The 19572-nt window shown below is 44.5% G+C and overlaps 1 protein-coding gene across 4 annotated transcripts in view; it reads right to left on the bottom strand.

Annotated features, from left to right (window-relative positions):
• Positions 1-19572, bottom strand: part of WDFY4 (WDFY family member 4) — a 324321-nt gene that overhangs the window by 79837 nt on the left and 224912 nt on the right. For all 4 annotated transcript variants that reach the window (XM_074337248.2, XM_074337250.2, XM_019730128.3 and 1 more), the window contains 4 exons: positions 12230-12378; positions 7265-7385; positions 4681-4766; positions 7-69 (listed from right to left, as the gene is read on the bottom strand). In XM_074337248.2, coding sequence (XP_074193349.2) covers positions 7-69; positions 4681-4766; positions 7265-7385; positions 12230-12378 — 419 coding nt within the window. The remainder of the gene's footprint in view (positions 1-6; positions 70-4680; positions 4767-7264; positions 7386-12229; positions 12379-19572) is intronic.

Here is a 19572-nt window from a genome sequence, read left to right as displayed (position 1 = left end):
CGTTACCTTAGATTCAGGGGGTCCTCCATTGCGCTTTTCCCCTTCAAGCTGGGTTGGAAAGAGCAGAAGCTAAACAGAAAAGGAAAGGATCATTCTATCAGCACAGGCAAGATTCTCCCACCACCAGGAACATGTCTGCAGAGCCAGCTGGGAGGCTGGGTCCATTCTTGCCTCTCCAGCCCCGTCCTGCCCCCAGTTCTTGAACACCAGACCTGCGTGCATCTCTGAGGCACCTTAGCACCTTCTGGCATTGCACACTCCAGCCTTGACGACAACAATCATAACAATAAAACAATAGCTACAATAAAAACTACATGGTTTAGATACTGCCTCTGGGCTAGGACTGGACATCTCCATTGCCAGTTTCACAAACCACTGCTTCACTCTGGGGACAAATATCATCTTAACTGTGGACTCCTTGAGCAGGGGAGGGCGCGGTTAGGCCATGTTCACTGCCTGAGCTACAGATGGAGAAGCCTTGAACAACTTTAATTAACCGTGAACAACTTTAATACCCAGCAATCACGAGGGAATATGAATAGGAGGTTCAGCATTGCATGTCTGCTTCTTCACTTTGGTCTAAAATGGAACCCGAAGACAATTTTAGGAGGTGATCCAACAGCAGTCCTCAGAAGAACCTCAAAGGGACACTACAGTCTATGGAGACGTGCCCAGAGCTGGTGTTAACAGCCTCTCTGTGGGAGTTGTTTTTCTCCACTCTGGCTCTGCCCTTTGGACCCAGCAGCTGGTCATGGTGCCAGGGACTGGTCAGGGCCAACAGGAAGGCAAGGCTAGAACCTCTGAGCAGAGAGTGACCGGGGACATTCAGGTCGGGATGTCAAATCTCACCTCAGAACTTCCAGCCCCCAGTGAAAACAGGCAACACCACCTACCGGTAGGTCCAACTTCCGTGTGGTCTTCTTTTTTTTTTTTTTTAATTTATTTTATTAAATTTATTGGGGTGACAATTGTTAGTAAAATTACATAGATTTCAGGTGTACAATTCTGTATTACATCATCTATAAATCCCATTGTGTGTTCATCACCCAGAGTCAGTTCTCCTTCCATCACCATATATTCGATCCCCCTTACCCTCATCTCCCACCCCCCACCCCCCACCCCCCTTACCCTTTGGCAACCACTAAACTATTATTTGTGTCTATGAGTTTCTGTTTCTCATTTGTTTGTCTTGCTATTTTGTTGTTTTTGGCTTATATACCACATATCAGTGAAATCACATGGTTCTCTGCTTTTTCTGTCTGACTTATTTCGCTCAGCATTATACTCTCAAGATCCATCCATGTTGTCACAAATGTTCCCATATCATCTTTTCTTACTGCCGAATAGTATTCCATTGTGTATATATACCACAACTTCCTCATCCATTCATCTATCGAAGGACATTTTGGTTGTTTCCATGTCTTGGCCACCGTAAACAAAGCTGCAATGAACATTGGAGCACACGTGTCTTTATCTCTAAATGTTTTCAGATTTTTTTGGGTAGATACCCAGGAGAGGGATTGCTGGGTCATATGGCAATTCTATTCGTAATTTTTTGAGGAACCTCCACACTGCCTTCCATAATGGCTGCACCAGTCTGCATTCCCACCAACAGTGTATGAGGGTTCCTTTTTCTCCACAGCCTCTCCAACACTTGTTACTATTTGTCTTGTTGATGATCGTCATTCTGACTGGGGTGAGGTGATATCTCATTGTGGTTTTGATTTGCATTTCTCTGATGATTAGTGATGTTGAGCATTTTTTCATATGTCTCTTTGCCATTTGTATGTCCTCTTTGGAGAAATGTCTCTTCAAGTCCTCTGCCCATTTTTCAATTGGGTTGTTTGTTTTTTTGTTGTTGAGTTGCATGAGTTCCTTGTATATTCTGGATACTAGCCCCTTATCGGAGGCACTGTTTGCAAAAATCTTCTCCCATTCAGTTGGTTGCCTCTTTATTTTGTCGATGGTTTCTTTTCCTGTGCAGAAGCTTTTAAGTTTCATATAGTCCCATTCGTTTATTTTAGCTTTTACTTCCATTGCCTTTGGAGTCAAGTTCATAAAATGCTCTTTGAACCCAAGGTCCATAAGTTTAGTACCTATGTTTTCTTCTATGCAGTTTATTGTGTCGGGTCTTATGCTTAAGTCTTTGATCCATTTTGAATTAACTTTGGTACATGGTGACAAATAGCAGTCCAGTTTCATTCTTTTGCACATGGCTATCCAATTCTCCCAGCACCATTTATTGAAGAGGCTGTCTTTGCTCCATTGTATGTTTTTAGCTTCTTTGTCAAAAATTATCTGTCCATAGTTATGTGGTTTTATTTCTGGGTTCTCAATTCTATTCCATTGGTCTATGTATCTGTTTTTCTGCCAATACCATGCTGTTTTGATTATTGTAGCCCTGTAGTACAAGCCAAAGTCAGGAAGTGTGATACCTCCATTATTGTTCTTTTTTCTTAAGATTGCTTTGGCTATTCGGGGTCTTTTGTGGTTCCAAACAAATCTGATGATTTTTTGTTCTATTTCTTTAAAAAATGCCATTGGGATTTTGATGGGGATTGCATTGAATCTGTATATTGCTTTGGGTAATATGGCCATTTTAACTATGTTGATTCTTCCAATCCATGAGCACGGAATGTCTTTCCATTTCTTTGTGTCTTCTTCAATTTCTTTCAAAAATGTCTTATAGTTTTCAGCATATAGGTCTTTCACATCCTTGGTTAAGTTTATTCCTAGGTATTTTATTCTTTTTGCTGCAATTGCAAAAGGGATTGTTTTTTGTATTTCTTTTTCTGAGATTTCATTGTTAGTATATAGGAAGGCAATGGACTTTTGTGCGTTGATTTTGTAGCCAGTGACTTTACTGTATTCGTTGATTATTTCTAATAGCTTTTTGGTGGAGTCTTCAGGGTTTTCTATATATAGCATCATGTCATATGCAAAGAGTGATAATTTAACTTCTTCATTCCCAATTTGGATGCCTTTTATTTCTTTCTCTTGCCTGATTGCTCTGGCAAGGACTTCCAACACTATGTTGAAAAGCAGAGGTGATAGGGGACATCCCTGTCGTGTTCCTGAATGTAGAGCAAAGGGCTTCAGTTTTTCTCCATTAATTATGAGATTAGCAGAGGGCTTGTCGTATATGGCCTTTATTATGTTAAGGTGTTTTCCTTCTATACCCATTTTATTAAGTGTTTTAATCATAAATGGATGTTGTATCTTGTCAAATGCTTTTTCTGCATCAATTGATATAATCATATGATTTTTGTCCTTTATTTTGTTTATGTGATGTATCAGATTGATGGATTTGCGTATGTTGAACCATCCTTGTGCCCCGGGGATGATCCCCACTTGGTCGTGATGAATAATCTTTTTAATGCATTGTTGTATTTGATTTGCTAGAATTTTATTTAGGATTTTTGCATCGGTATTCATTAGAGATATTGGTCTGTAGTTTTCTTTTTTTGTGCTGTCCTTACCAGGTTTTGGTATCAGGGTGATGTTGGCCTCATAAAATGAGTTAGGGAATACTGTCTCTTCTTCAATTTTTTGGAAGAGTTTGTGCAGAATTGGTATTAGATCCTCTTTGAAGGTTTGGTAGAATTCACTAGTGAAGCCATCTGGTCCCGGACTTTTGCTTTTGGGAAGGTTTTGGATGACTGATTCAATTTCGTTACTGGTGATCGGTCTGTTTAGATTTTCCAGTTCTTCATGGTTCAGCCTTGGAAGGCTATATGTTTCTAGGAACTTGTCCATTTCTTCTAGGTTGTTGAATTTGGTGACATATAGTCCTTCATAGTATTCTTGGATGATCCTTTGTATTTCTGTGGTGTCCGTGATAACTTCCCCTTTTCCGTGTGGTCTTCTTATGGCTAGGAACCTACCTCATCTTCTGTCCCTTCTAGATTCTCTACAAATCTCATATTTATAACTTAAATTGCAATAAAAATAAATAACCATTGGTACTAATATTTTCTTAGCTTAATTTCTTTTAGATTGATTAATCTATTTGGAGAAAAAGAAGTTAAACTAAAACAGCAGGCTTCTTTCTCTCTGTAAGAAAAAAAGATGTTCCATGCAGAAGTAGAAATCAGTGTTTGGAATTCTTTCCAATAAAATATAAAATTAGAACAACTGAAATTGGCAACTGGGATCAAAAAGAAAGATTAAGTTAAAAAAATTATTTGGAAAAATAGAAAATCAACGCCAGAAAATTCTGGAAGGCCCATTAAACAACTATTTTCTTAAATATGTTGTGTCTGCACAATTTTTCTTCCTTAAGTCATTACTGTCCTAAACTACTTCAGTCCATGGAATGGAGCCTCTGTCCCAGGATTTAGAAAACATGCTTCTGAACTGACTCTGGGTGTGAGCACACAATGTGAGATATAGATAATGTATTATATTACAGAAGTGTACACTTGAAATCTATGTAATTTTACTAACCGTTGTCACCCCAATAAACTTTAATTTAAAGAAAAAAGAAGAAAGAAAGAAAACGTGTTTCTATAGCTTTCTCTATAGTTTGTTCCATAATTCAACAGCTCTGTGGGTCAGTAAGTTCTTCCTTGTGTCTAAGCTAAATCCTGCTCACTGTGGGTTGAGAACGAGTCTCCTGAGAACAGAGCTGCCCTCAGCTCATGATCAGTCACCCTTAGAAGAGGATTTTCAAACCCTTACCTTTTGACGACCTTACTCCGATCACTGTTGTGGAAGACAAGGAATTTGGAATATCCATTTCGGAAAAAGATCTCCAGTGCGATGTCCTGTAAAGAGAAACCCTTTTACTGCTCCTGAAGTTTCCTGGAACGAAAACACCCACAGCAACGGAGCCACTGGTAGTAGGTCATGTGGGTCTCTGTGTCAGGTGTGCAAGGATTTCAATCTAAAACGGGACCAGAGGATATGAAATGGAGAATCTCACGCATGCACCCTCAGGAGAACAGAACTTGAGAAACGAGATACTCAGTTTCCCATAAATGCCTGATTTATAGAAGATGGAGACCTACCTCCTGAGCAATGAAAATCCACTGAGAATCCCTCCCATAGTCAAGCCAATGAACTCAATGCTTGGACTCTGGCCGGATTCGCTCTCTGTGCTCCTTGCCCATGAAGACAGCTACGCCAAACCTTCCACATCTGGCCTGTAGCTTACTACAGCATGCGTTTCCCAAATTGTAATTCCTCTGCTCTTCCTGAATAAACTCAATTCCTGGTAATTCATGCTTGCCTCAGTTTATCTCTTCATTCAGGTCGACACAGGCAAGCCTTCCTGGGTAGTCTTCCCAACCTCCCACAGAGGGGATACAAAGCCCTTGGTGACAGAGATGAGCAGGGTCTCTGCAGAATGTGTCGGAGGGCAGCAGACCTCAGAGTGCCTTTGGCTGAAGCAGGAAGCAAGAGCAGGCCAAGGGAGGAAAGTGCCCATTGAAACTTTCAGACACTTTCACTTCCAGGCCCGGGGGCTGGTTTCCTGAACCAAAGGGTCATCTTACCAGAAACACTAGGGAAGCTGGTTGGGTGGATGCCCCTCTGCATCAGGCAGCATCGTATGCCAGTTCACAGACGTGTGGACACAGGGTGCTCTGCTAAGCCTGTTTTGCTGAGCCATGTAATGTGGCCATGTTGACACAGCAACACTGTTTCAAGGGTTAATGCCTAAATGAACTCTACATGATTTCCTTTCTTTTTCCTTTCCTGCCTCCCTCCCTCTCTCCATCCCTTCTAATCCACACTATATGAATAACAGATTTGGAATAGGACAGGGTGAGTCCACATCTGGGATGAGATGGAGTCAGGGAGAGAATTCCCAGAGCTGGAGGGAGAGGCCAGGAGGGGTGAGGCCTGGGCATGGAGAACAAATGTGGAGGGTCAGGGTCAGATGCAGAGATGAGGTGTTATATCCAACAAGAGTCAGGTCCGGCTTCTACCTAGCTGGAAGTGAGTTCTCAAAGTCCAGTTCATTGGGATCCAGAGCAGAGGGAAAGTATTTATAATGATAATGCAAACCCCTCTCCTCTACAGGTGCACATAAGTGCCTCGGATTGTTTTCCATAAATAGAAATATAAATAACGTGCCAACAGATGATGAATATACACTCTCCCAAGGCTATGGCTTGCCCCAGGAACCTCACATGCCCAGGCTCAGACTTTCTCCTGGGAGAACCCAGGGCTGGACAAATGGGGGCCTTGCTCACAGGGCTTTTATGCCCCACTTCCAGCTTATACCACTCTCAGGCTAGCCAACCGTCTGGAAACAATTACCATTTACTGGAGGGGAAAGCTCACTTATTGATACCTGTGTGCTACTGTATATAACCTGTAAGGTAGATATACAGTCATAAAAAATAACTTTTGATACAAAGCCCAAAAATGTGCTAAGTGCTATATATGTACTGATGGAAAAGAGAAGATATGGCCCCTGTCCACTGGAAAGAGAGGTACCCGGTTGTGCCAAGGTGGCAGAGCCATGGTCGGGACTAGGTCCACGCTGGCTGCACTGCCCAGAATGTTCAGGGACTTTCAACTTGTCCCCTTCTAACTCATCTCCTTGTAAAGAAGCACAGTAAGGTCAGGCAAAATGAGAGCCAACCCTGTGTAGGCAAAAGCAGAGGACTGTGGTGGAGAGAGGAAGAGACCGGGTCAGAGGCCAGTAGCTGGTAGGCTGTGACTCGCTGACAGTAGAGCGGTGACTCTGGAAGCAATCAGCTCTGCTCGCCACCTGGGTGAGCCCTCAATGGCGCTGGGTGAGGCTCTGGGACCCTAGTGTCAGGGGACAATCGGGAGATCTCTAAACCACTTGTCCCAGGGAATTCCCAAGAGCTCAGAGAGAGGTGAGGCTGTGGGAAGGACTGCAGCCAGCGGAGGGGGACCATGGGGTCAGAAGAGGGCAGACTGGCACTCAACTACCATCAGCTCTGCCCTGAGAGGATGGACTGCCCTGTCCTGCATCCCTGAACACCCAAAGCAGCTCTGGGGCATGTCAAGGGAAAAATAAAGCCAAGAGGCTGGATTGTAAATGACACAATAAGAGAGAGTGGGCAGGGACTGGGGAGAGAGTGAAGAAGTAAGAACTCAGAGCCAGGGGACCAGGCCCAACAAGCCTAGAAAATTCACAGGTGTGTCCCAAAAGGCACTGGGCTATGCACAGGCATGAAGGGGCTCACAGAACTGTGTCCCTCACATTTAGACGGGGCGTTGATGGCACCTGGACCATGTGTCCCATGAAGAGATGGTCCCACCATTGCTCCCTCCCTGGGCATACCTGCAAGAGGAAGCGGGTCTGACGGAGCTCCCTGAGCTCACCATAGCTGTGGCGCTCGCATGAGTAATGGTCGCAGGACCTGTCTTTGCTGCACAGGTTGAACATGAATGGGTCGCTGATGCTGTAAAGGAAGTAAGACGTTCAGTGAGAGGGCATCTGGTAGACTTGTCGCTTCCTGTCCCATAGCCCTGCTTGAATTTCTGGGGCTCCGGGTGCTATAGTCAGGGTGCTGACCAAGGTGCCAGCATCCACTGACCTGGTAAACCCTGAGCACCTGTCCTCATCAGCCCTGCCCTGGGGAGTAGGATGGGCATCAGCCTCACCAGGTGAGGGACAGCAAGGCAAGGGACAGCCTCCAGAACAGGCGCGTGGTGGGAGTGTGCATGTGAGAACTCTTTCTGGGTACAGTGGGCAGAAATGGGTTAGGGGGTGGGGGAAGAGTGAAAGAGATACCCTAGTCATGTTGAGAGAAATTTCGGGCTCCGGAACGTAGTGCAGAAAGATGATGAGGTTCCTCAAGAAAGCCTGTGCTCAGCATGGCCTTGGGGCTTGGCGGGGAGCCCACCACATCGGGTGGCATCTAGTCTAGCACAGGAGAAAGTGGCAGAGAATCCCTGAGCCACCAAAGGGTGGTCCAGCCGGGCTGAGATGCCGATGGGCTGAGAAACAATGACCACAGCCTCAGCGGTGGCCCCTATAGCATGTGCCCAGAGCCAGGGAACCAGACATGGTAGCTGAGTCCAGGCCAGATGCCGCTCCCAGAGGTCAGAATGACTCCCCTTGGGAAGAACAGGATAGACAGAAAGGGGACTCATGAATTTAATAAGTATTTACACCAAAGAGAACAATTTCGATGCTGGATATAACTGAAATGCCTTCAGGTAACCAGATGAAATTTTCACCACCAATGCAAAGGGGACTTGAGAAATAAACGTGATTTCAGTTATGGACAGTTACATTTCTCAACATCTGAGTTATGTGGTAATTTTAGATTGTGTATATGACCACAGATATTCTGATTAAATGCCCTTTTAGGACCTGAGAGATACAGGGCCTCCCAAACACCTCCACCTCCAAGAAGCCTATGTGCCACCACAGACCCAAAGAACCAAGAGCTGAAAGAGCCCCACACCACTGCAAGGTGGCAGAAAGGGTGAGAAGACTGTGTCTCAGCTCCTCCCCATCCTGACTCCAAGTGTAGCCCTCACTGGCCAGCCCACAGGGTGGGCCACACATGGGACCTCCTTGCCAGGCGTCTGAGAAAGAGATCAGGCCCTCCCTCAGGCCAGCAGGACTTCTCCAATCAATGGCCAGGGTGGTGGCCCAGCATCTGCGGTGCTAAGAGTTTGGACCTGCACATTATGCTGCATTCACTGCTGGATAGAAGGGAAGACCACCTGTGGGAGACGCAGCCTGAGCTGACTGTTTAGCCTCCTACACAGCCAGCCTTAAGGATGTGGGCGCCATCCTGCCCCTTCTTAAGACAATCCTCTCAGGTCTCCTGCTCCGAGCCACATTGCTGGAGGATTGATCAATACAAAGGTGCTTTGGTTCTGGATGCTTCTACCTACATGCTTTAATTCAAACCTCCTACTGGCTGAGGCCCTTTGTTCATTATTAATGCCTCCTTCTGGGGCTAAGCTGAGCTTCCCATAAACTTCTCTGACTCCCAGTGAGGTCATGGAGGTAATTCTAGCTCCTACCCTTGGCTTAGGTCAAACAGCATCCCAGATCAAGGCTCTGGTGAGAATGACAGTATCCAACTGGAACTCCAGTATCCAATTATTATTATCCAATATCCAATTATTGTCAGGATTCACACCTAGAATTTATACCCAGAATAATTCACTACATCATAAACTCTTTACCAGACCCATCCCACAGTGAATGGGACAAGACAGATTTGCAATAATTATTTGTCAAATTGAATTAAACTGAGAAATGATGCCTTAAAATGCTTGCTGAGATGGAGGAACTATCTGACTAAAAACACCCTATCACAAATAGCTAATTGGATGATTTGGATTACCACCAAATGAACCAAATGCAATACCTTGTGAGCTGGATTGTCACTGTCAAGGATTGAATTGTGTCCCCAAAAAAGATGTATGTGGAAGTCCTCACCCCAATACCTCAGACTGAGACTTAATTTAGAAATAGGTCAATACCAGAGGTAATAATATGAAAATGAGGTCACTAAAATGGCCCTAATCTTCTGTGACTAGTCTCTTTATATAAAGAGGAAACTTGGACACAGGGTCAGATACAAACAGGGAAGATCATGTGAACACACACAGAGAGCAGATGGCCATGTGACTGAGTGACGTATCTATAAGCCAATGAACACCAGTGATTGAGGGGAAACACCAGCGGCGAGAAGAGGCAAGGAAGGATCATCCCCTAGAGTTCTAGAGAGGGAGTGGCCGCCATACCTTGATATTTGACTTCTGGCCTCCAGGACTCTAGGACAATACATTTCTGATTTTTAAAGCCACCTAGCTTTTAGTACTTTGTTACAGCAGCCCTAGCAACCTAATACAGTCACCCTATTCAGCAAAATATAACCTTCTAGAAAGGTTCTTAATTTCTGAGGAAAGTTCTAACGCACAAAGTCCAATCTCTGCTGGAGGATGTGCACTGTTCTTGAGCTTCATTTGGGATATTTTTATGGTACATCAGAGAGCCTCTTTCAAGGTCTAATGCTCAACGATACTCAATTTGATGGCAGTCTTTTAGGAGAAACATTTCAGGGTTGACTTAGCTTTATTTTTAACTGTCTTATTTATGTATCTTCCTTAGTCTCCATGGTCAAAATAAGACTTAATCCCCATTGATCTGACATGATCTAATAGCCTGTCTCTGAGAACCACGTCTGCATGCGTGCCAGAAGTTTCTTAGAGCAGTAGACAAGACCTCAGAGAGAAAGCACTGTCTGGTTAACACATACTCCTTTGAGGTACGGTGACTAAAATTACCTGTGTAATCCCCAAAGGACATTCCAGGGGAGTGATTTGTTCTCACTATACTCCTACATGCTTTCTAGAAAAGTACATTTCCAGACATGGGAAGTCTCCCTTGTCATTCCAAATCAAGTGAGTACATACAACCTGACGTCTGGGCTTCTATTAAAAGTGCAGATATAGTCAATTTGATCATGATTAGATGCACCTCATAAACACAATTTAGCTGATCAATAAGATCTTATCTAACACTAACTCGATTTAAACCAGAAGTAGAGAGTGAAGCAATGGATTATGCAAGTCATTACATGGGCACGCCATGCATATAGGTAGAGTAGAAAGCTTTCATCAGCTCTCAGAAAGGCAAGTCTGCAGACGCATTGTCCATATTGATCAGTATCAATAAAACATGAGCAATAAGATGGGATGTGTGTGCCAAGTATTAATTATGCTTCTCCTGCCTTGGAAAAGCACAGAGGTGAATGTTTGGTATGAATAAAAGATGGAAATTAGCAGAGAGAAAAATGCCAAGCATTTTAAAGCAAATCTAAATCAAGGGAGAGTGGCTGACATCTCTTCTTCCACACTCCTTAAATTCCAGCTTTTGGACATAGGCTTGAAATGATGTGACAACTGGGAATTAAGATTCTGAGTTATTGGCAAGTGGCTCCTCTGTCAACAGTCTAAAAAAGTGGTTCTCAAAATGTGGTCCCAGACCGGTAGCATCAGCATCATCAGAGAACTTGTTAAAATCTCAGGCCCTACCCCAGAGCTGCCAAATTAGAAATGGGGGTAAAGGCAGGTCCCGGGAGCCTGTTTTAACAAGCCTTCCAGGTGATTTGCGAGCCACTGGCTAAGAGGTTTTCTTGTCATCATTTAAGACTTGGCTAACGAGGAAAGTCAAGACTTATCTCTGAATTAAAAAATCTTCATCCAAATTTCTTCAAAAGCAATGATCAATAATGAATGTCAACTATAATTTTATATATGTAAATATAATTTATATATTATATATAATTATATATAAAGAAGTGGAGTACAGCATAAGGAATAGAGACAGTGGAACTTAATGGCTGTATGCAATATCAGAGGGGTAGTAGATTTGGGGAGGAGGGTTATCACTTTGTGAGGGGTATAAATGATAAATGTCTAACTATTACAGTGTTTTGTACACATGAAACTAATAAAAAAAAGCAATGATCAAATAAAAAAAATACAACTTGACAACTTAACTTCTAGCAAAAGTATGAACATGGTCAATTTTGTTTTGAATGGCTGTACTCTATAAACACAAGAGACTTAATTAGTAAGTGCTTGATTGAACCCAAATAGCCAAATGAATTTGATAAAAAAAAAAAAAAACACAAAAAGAAAAACACAAAAATACCTCAGAATTTCCTGCCAAAGACCTTTGGTGTTAGTTGGTATAAAAATGATTCTTCAAATGTTTCCCCAAATCTCACCCATTCTTTAAGACCCAGATCTTAGCCCACTTCCTCAAATAGCTCTCTGTTACTACACCAGTCTCACACCATCTCTTCAGTGTAAAGCCCAAGAGTCTTCCCATAACATATATTTTGTTCTATGATGTTAGTGTGCCCCAAACTCTTTCCAAAACAAACTGCTTATGCTGCTGGACATGAAGGGGCAATGCGCGATGCATTACATAAGAATGAGCAATCAACAAGTTTTTGAGTGAGGAAGCTCATGGAACTGGACGCTATTACGAAAATAACCTAAGGGGAGACCCCCTTTTGTCTGTGCTGTACTCCCCATCAGCAGAGACATGAGGAGCTGCCATATTGTGTTCCACTCCAGGTTTTAGCTTTGGGGGACTACAGTCATGGACGCCTATGCCTTGTGTTGTTCTACTTTATCTCATGGTTAAGTTTCAGGCCCAAACGTAAGTCCACAGCCAGAACAAGGTGGGAGGGGCAGGAGTGGGGTAGCTGAGGAGGAAGATTGGGGCTCAGGGACGAATCTGCTGGGAGAGGTGAGAACTCACTTGGATAAGCAGTGGCGGGTGCAGTAGACATCACCGACAGGAGAGAGTGTGAAGTTCTCGCAGATGTAGAAGTGCTGATGGCCAAAGAGCAGGAGCCCTTCGGAGACCACGTGGCCCTGCACGATCACCAGAGAGTACTTCTGTGTCACCTGGAGGAAGACAGCGCCAGAGTCAGACCATGGGCAAGCAAAGCGTGTCTATTATTCTTATGGAGGGCAGGAGGGCGGGGACCGTCACCCACTGTGCACTAGGAATTGAGAGCAGGTCCCTGTAAGAATGACAGAGTCACTACCCAGAGCTGTACGGCTCTTCACAGTTTATGTGGTGCTTCTGCACCCAATACCTCTTTAGTTATTTCATCTACCCAAGGCCACCCACACCCCACCAAGGCATGTGGACGGATGTCTATTACTGTACTGGGAATACTGACATTCTTTCTCTCACTTAAGCTCCTCCACAACTGTACTAAACATTCTATAGATAACAATGAGGAATGTTTGTGAGGTACAACGCATCCCTCAGTGACAGGGGCCAAGGACCTTGTCCAGTGACCAGCTGGAAAGGGGCTGAGCCAGGACTGGAACCGGGTCTGTCTAGGAGCACAAGTTCAAGCCTGGTACTGCTGTGTACAAGACCAAGGCTAGTCCAAGGTGTGTAATGAGGAGGCATGTGCTCCTCCCAGACCCCTCCTTTCAGAATTAAGTGTCCATTCTCTCCACAGCTGGAAATGTTGGCAGCTTTCCAGAACTGCCTCAGCGAAGGAGAGCACCGAGCCCAAGGTTACATCCCCTTCCAAGTGGCAGCCTGTACCCAACAACTGTATCCACGGAGTCAGTGGAGGCCTCTGTTGAGACTTCGTCAGAGTTGCACCCCCTCCTTTGCCTAGTCCTGTAACCCTCACTCCCAGTATGCTTCCTGCATGCCCATCTTGGGCTCATAGTTGGCTTTCCAGGGATTCTGGCCTGGGGCAGTATCTGGGTGTGACCCAGAGTCCTGCATGAAGTAAGGACTAAGTGGGTCCTTACATGGAATACATTTCTGAAGTAATGAGTGAGGGAATAAATAATAAATTCTAGATGAGGAAAGCCCACATGGACAGATTAAGGCCAAGGCCAACAATTTCTCAGGGTCATTCTGTGCTAATTCCAGTTATATGAAAGAAGAACTGGTATTTTTTTGACTGCCTACCATATGACTACTGTAAACATTTTACACATATTAAGCAATAAAATCCTTACAATTGGGCAAGGATGTTTTACAATCTAATTCAGAGATGAAACAAAGCGAGGTCTCAGAGGTAAGAATCTCACCAAAGATCAGTCACCTAATAAGCAGCAGAGCCTGGGACTGAAGCTCAGCATCCTGCTCACTTTGGAAGCAAGGATGAGGCCACAGTGATGAACCCTGGAAAGCAGGCCCTGGGTACCAATTGTCCAACTCCTGTATCAAATGGGATGAGTCAAAGTGAGGGCCAAGACTCACCAAGGGTTTGTTCTAAGATAAGCATTAACCACTACAATCCAAGACGGGTTATCACTGAACTACTTTTCCTAGGTAAGGACGAGCCCAGGGTCTTGGTTCCTGTAGCCCACGCCTGCTGCGGGCAGCTAGCTCTCCCTGCCTCTCCTGGAGCTGGCCCTCAAGCCACCTTCAGTGCCATCTTCCACATGGACTCATTTCCAACTGCATCCCCCATCCAGACGTTCATCAATTCAACTGTTATGGACTCAGCACCTACTACATGCCAGGTTCTCATTCACACTTTGGGGATAGAGGGAGGGACAAGATAAACAAGAACCCTATTCTCATGGGACTTAAAGTCCAGTGGGGGAAGATGGATAGTAGACATACATGTCAACCAATAAATAATTACAAATCATGATATGTGCTGAGAGAAAATAAATAACAGGGCGATGATAAGGCAGAGAGAAACTTGAGGGAACACTTTTAGGAAAACCCTGAGAATTGAAGGACGGAAATTGGGCAGGCATGGCAAAGCTGGGAGAAAACATTTCAGGGGAAGGGAATAGCCCATTCAGAGCCCAGAGGCAGGGAGACAGAAAAGGGAAGGGGAGCAGAAGAGGTCAGTGTGGCGGACATGACATTGGAAAGTAGGAATGTACAGATCACGGGGGCCTTACATGCCTTGGTAAGGCCACTAGGCTTTATTCTAGAAAGCCATGGAGGTGTCATTTCTAGAAAATGCCACTGACTACCAGGCAGAGAATAGATTGGAAAGAGCCAAGCGTGGAAGGAGGGTGATCAGTCATGTGGCCATTTCAGTGGTTCTGTGGAGGGATGATGGCTTTGGACAGGGTGGCAGAGGGAAAGAGGAGAAGTAGTTGAATCTAAACAAGAAGTAACAGTAATGCTACGAGAAAAACTGTGGGAAAGGAAAACTAATGTATATATCAGAGGGTCCCAAAAAATGTATATACATTTTAAGAACTAAAACAACTGTATTAAAATTGTAATGATGCTAGCATTCATTTGATTAATGCCACCTTTTGAGCGAACGTCATACTACACATTGCTACCGTAATTCAATTCAACTTCAAAAAATAATACATAGATAACATCTCTTAAAATGTGTACATTTTTGGCACCCCGGTCATATATATATATAAAGGAATATATATATAAAGGAATGAAGATAAATGTCTACTTTGGGACTTAGGCAATTGAGTTGAGTCCCCCAGCTTCCCTAAAAGCCTCTCCAAGAGGCAACCACCATTATCATGTTATAGTATTGAAGGGTACCACATATGCCACCCCAAAATATGCCAAATATGCAAAATATGGCATAAGAATTATTTTGAGCTAAAGACACTTAAAAAATAGCAGGTACAAGAAGGGCACTCGGGCCTCCCCTTTTCTTCCTGAACGCAGGAGATAAAATTCCCATATGAAAGATGTCCTCCCTATGCCAAGAGGAAAAGAACGTTTTCATCACCCGAGATGGGGACTCAAGGCCAAGAGAGAAATCTGTACGTTGTTAAACTAACCCTTATCTTTCTTCAGGCTACCTCTGTATTTTATGTTTCACAATTACTACTCACTTAAGCCGGGCCACTTCTGACGTCTTCATTTTCCTGTGAAAGCTCCCATGTATACGTAAAAATAAAACTTGTGTGCTTCTCTCCTGCTAATCTGTCTTCTGCCAATTCAATTCTCAGGCCTAGCTGGGTACTCTGATAAGAGGGTAGAAGAAAAGCTTCATCTCTCCTACAGCATATGCTTCCCAAGAGATTCTATGAATATCTACATAAGCAAGTTTTATGTATAGTCTCTTTTTTTACACAAACAGCATGTTCATATATTTAGTGTTCTGCATCTAGTTTGTCCCTTGAACAGCCCATCTTGGGGAACCTTCCAAATCATGCTTATCAGGAGGTGCAGACCACCCCCTCGCGTGGATGTACTACATGTCATGTGACCAACCTACTGATTAGTGTTGTTTGCAAATGTTGTGATAAGTGACGCTTCAGTGACCATCCTGTACATATGTCACTTTAAACATATAAATACACCTGTAGGTTAAATTCCTAGAAGTAGAATTTCAAGTCCAGGATGTGGGCTTTTTCAATTCTGCTTACTATTGCCAGATAGCTGTCCTGCAAGGTGGTACCAATTTACACTCCCATCAGCACCGTAAGGAGGGCTATGCCAGAGTGTTTACACTTTTCACAGGGAGACATGGCATGGCGACATCAGCGCTGGCCTATGTACCTCTAAACCTCTCACTCCCCATGGTGCCCCACCCTCCCCCAACCTCTGCAGGGCCAACAGCAGAGGCTGGAGCACATTCCCGTGATGTCCTGGTGCTTTCCTTTGGGGAGAACTAAGTAACAACCAGAAGAACCCAAACCACAGAAAAAAGTCTGGTGAGAGCTGGGTTAATAGCTCAAAAATTGATTTTGCTAGAAAAGAATGGCATTTTAAAAACTGAGAAGTGAACCCAAGTGAACTATTACCTGCTCTTCCATTTAAATCAGTGCTGGGAGGGCTCCATCCCAAGTTTACTCGTGATTAAGAAATCTCTCATGCCATGATTCTATCGATCACCTTAGAAAGAGTGGAACTTCTGCTTCATGAAAATAATTTTTTAAGATTGGCTAGATGAGATACTTTCATTCCTGAATAGGTATGTGGCCACATCTGGACCTGTGTATAAGGAACAGTTCGTCTGGGAACCCCAAAATACCAGGGCTGAAGCTCGAGGGGCGACGATGTAGTGGGACGTTCCACGGGAGACCATGGCAGCAGATGCTCCTGGAGTTAGGCCTCCGTGTGCACGTCTGCACAGGGGAAGGTCAGCTGGAGGCTCTCAGAAGTTTCTTCCCACATGATTCACCTGCAGTTTAGTGCAATGCCCTAATTTTATGGCGTGAAAACTGAGATGCAGAGCTGTCATATGCGCTACCTAGAACAGAGCTAATGTGTACATTTTCTTATAATTCTGGAAAATCTGCTGCAAAGAAAGCTTAAGCCTGCTCACATGTATCACAGTGCCTTTTCGTACATCTTCTGTTCGCCTAGGCCTCGTTTTCAATACGTTCTGTTATAATGGTATATGGAATGAGTATGTTCATTTTTCAAAAACAAACTAACAAACAAAACACAGGTTGCTGAGAAAAAGTTAGGTATCAAAAAGGAAGGAGATGATATAAATTATACTTTTGTTGGCTACCTATGAAGTCTGGCATCCACTCTTTGTATTAATACCTTGATCATTTTTAGATGGAGCATTCAGTCACACTAATAATCAACGTAATAACAGAAAAATGAGGATACTATTTTTATGTACCAATGTGGCAAATCTGAGAAGAAACATAATATGTGGATCTCTTTCCATCAGCTCATCTTTTTAGGCAGCGACAAGGAGCAGGAATGCCCCCTGCCTGCCTGCACGTGCCACTTTCACAGCAAGACTGCAAGCAGATATTCCTCCCAGCCTTTCTCTGCCACTCGGAGGAGACCAGATGGAGAAGGATGGAAACTGCAGCAGTGTAAAGTGAACGCTTTTCCAGTCCCAAAGACAGGTCGAAGAGCAGTGTCTAGCATAAACGGCATTTACTAAGGATCTGCTTGTTGGCGACTGATTGAAAGTGAGGCATGTTTCCAGCTGGGGCAGCTCTGAATATTGTAAAACCTGGACTCATGGATCTCAGGTATTTATTTGAAGAATTAGTATGTCTGAAAATCACCTGGATGCTTGTGAAAGTTCATATCCCCTGGCTACATCCCCAGAAGTTCCCATTCAGCAGGCACAGGGCCGTGGAATCTGCATTTTAATAAGCAGCTCAGATGATTCAAATGTAGGTGGTCTAAAGGTGGCACTTTGAGAAACTGACCCATGGACACCAGCAAGTCTATGAAAGATGAGGTCTCATCTCATGAAGCATATTGCTCATAATGCATTCATTTGTTCATGATTCATTTAACAGATAAGTGTTGAATGTTAAGTGTGTGCCCCACACGCTGTTAGGCACAGTGGTGTAACAGGAGATAGAGGAGAGGACTAATTGTTCCCGCAACAGTGTGACAGGGAAGGTGCAGGCACCCTGGGGGCACAGCGTGGAGCGCCTGGCCCAGATGGGGGTGAGAAAGGCGGCAGAGGTGACATCAGAGAAGTGGTTCCCAAGGAAGTGATGTCACCATTAGCCTGGGGTTAGGAGTTAAGAAGTTAGAGACAGGGGCAGAGCATCACAAGGCCTAAAGTCTTGACCAGCTGGACATGTTTGGAGGTTATAAGTAGTTCTGTGTAATTAGAGTATAAAGTCAGGTGTGTGTGTGTGTGTGTGTGTGTGTGTGTGTGTGTGTGTAAGCATGAGGGAGGCAATTCCAGCGAAGAGGCGGGGCCAGCTCTGGCGTGGCCTTATGCACAAAGTATGCCAAAGACAGTCTCAGAAGGTGTTAAGTGGGGACGACATGTGCAGCTCTACTGTTTAGAAAGTCAGTCAGTCATGGCAATTCATCCACACAGGAGGTTGTACTACCATGGAATGGTTAACACATGTCTTCACCTTCTACAAACATCCTCTGAAAAATACCTGGGAAGAGCTTACCGCTGCTCTCTGCTGGCCAGAGCAAAAATCACTCCCTTTGAGCTAATTCTTTTCTACTGAGGTCAAACTAATATTTTACACTGAGTTTGTATAAAAAATAACGAATGTTTCATTTTTAATGTATTATCATTAAAGAAAACAGCAATAGCAAAAACAACTCTCACTTGAGATTTGGACAGGGTCAGAAGCCTCACTTCCGAGAGCAGCTGCATGGAGGGTACTAGGGACCATCCCCAAAAGCACAGTGTCTGACTCAGACCCACAATTAACATGCATTAAAAAACCACTCCTCACATCAAACAGAGCTGTTTACAGAGAAATGTGTTTGTGGTTCTGGGAATCATTAATCAACAGCGCAAAGGTGGCACAGAATAATTATTGTCCCAGGTATCGCTGGAGGCGATCAGAGCTCCAGTGTTCACACAAAGAAATGAGGGAAGCTGCTGCCACCCTGGAGCTCCAGGCCCACCTGCTTCCTGCAGAGCCCTCCTGGGGGGACGGTGGGGACGGGCCATCCAGAAGCCGGGAAGGAAGTTATACCCCGGAGTCCACTGGGTTGTGTCCAGCAAAGGCCATAAAGACAAGTGCTTCTGAGATGGCAGGAGAAGAGGAACCAGGGACTCCCCACGAGGCTGCTGCCCAATTTATGTGATGGCCACTTCAGGCAGGTGCTCCCAGGTTTCCTGAGCATGGGCACACACCCTCCCCCACACCCTCCTGTGGGTGTGCTTTCGTTTAGAAAAGGCACAAGGCCCAAAGGTTTTCTGGAGACATCTGAATTGGGGGAATTCCCAGCTTTCATCTAATACTTACTACAATGTCTCAACACAAGCAGAAAGTGTGAGCACAGGAAATGCAGAAAATACCTACACACACACACACACACACACTCACACACACACTCACACACACACACTCACACACACACACTCACACACACACAGCCCTCCTGTGGGCAAACTTTCTGTATATTAGTTTGAACACGTTCGTGTCAAGGGTCAATGCAATAATCCTTCCTTCCTCAACTTCCAGTTCCTATCCCTGACAATAGGCAGAGTGGACGGGGCTAAGGCCACAGCGAAGCAGGGCTGAGGCTCGGGCAGGTGGGCAGCGTGGCATGCTGTGACCCAGGCAGAGATGCCGTGTGTGGTAAAGGACCTGGGAGCCTGCCTGCCTGGGCAGCATTAACCAGAACAGTTACACTGGAAGCACTGTGGGGCCTGGAGCCAACACCTCCACACCCCAATATGGGGAGGCTGCTGCAAATCAGCATGC

Source organism: Rhinolophus sinicus, chromosome 15 (genome assembly GCF_057876585.1).
Source record: "Rhinolophus sinicus isolate RSI-liver-muscle chromosome 15, RSI-T2T, whole genome shotgun sequence".
NCBI classification, from domain to species: domain Eukaryota; kingdom Metazoa; phylum Chordata; class Mammalia; order Chiroptera; family Rhinolophidae; genus Rhinolophus; species Rhinolophus sinicus.
Note: the sequence above shows the minus strand (reverse complement) of the source record. Positions and strands in the feature narration are given on the sequence as shown.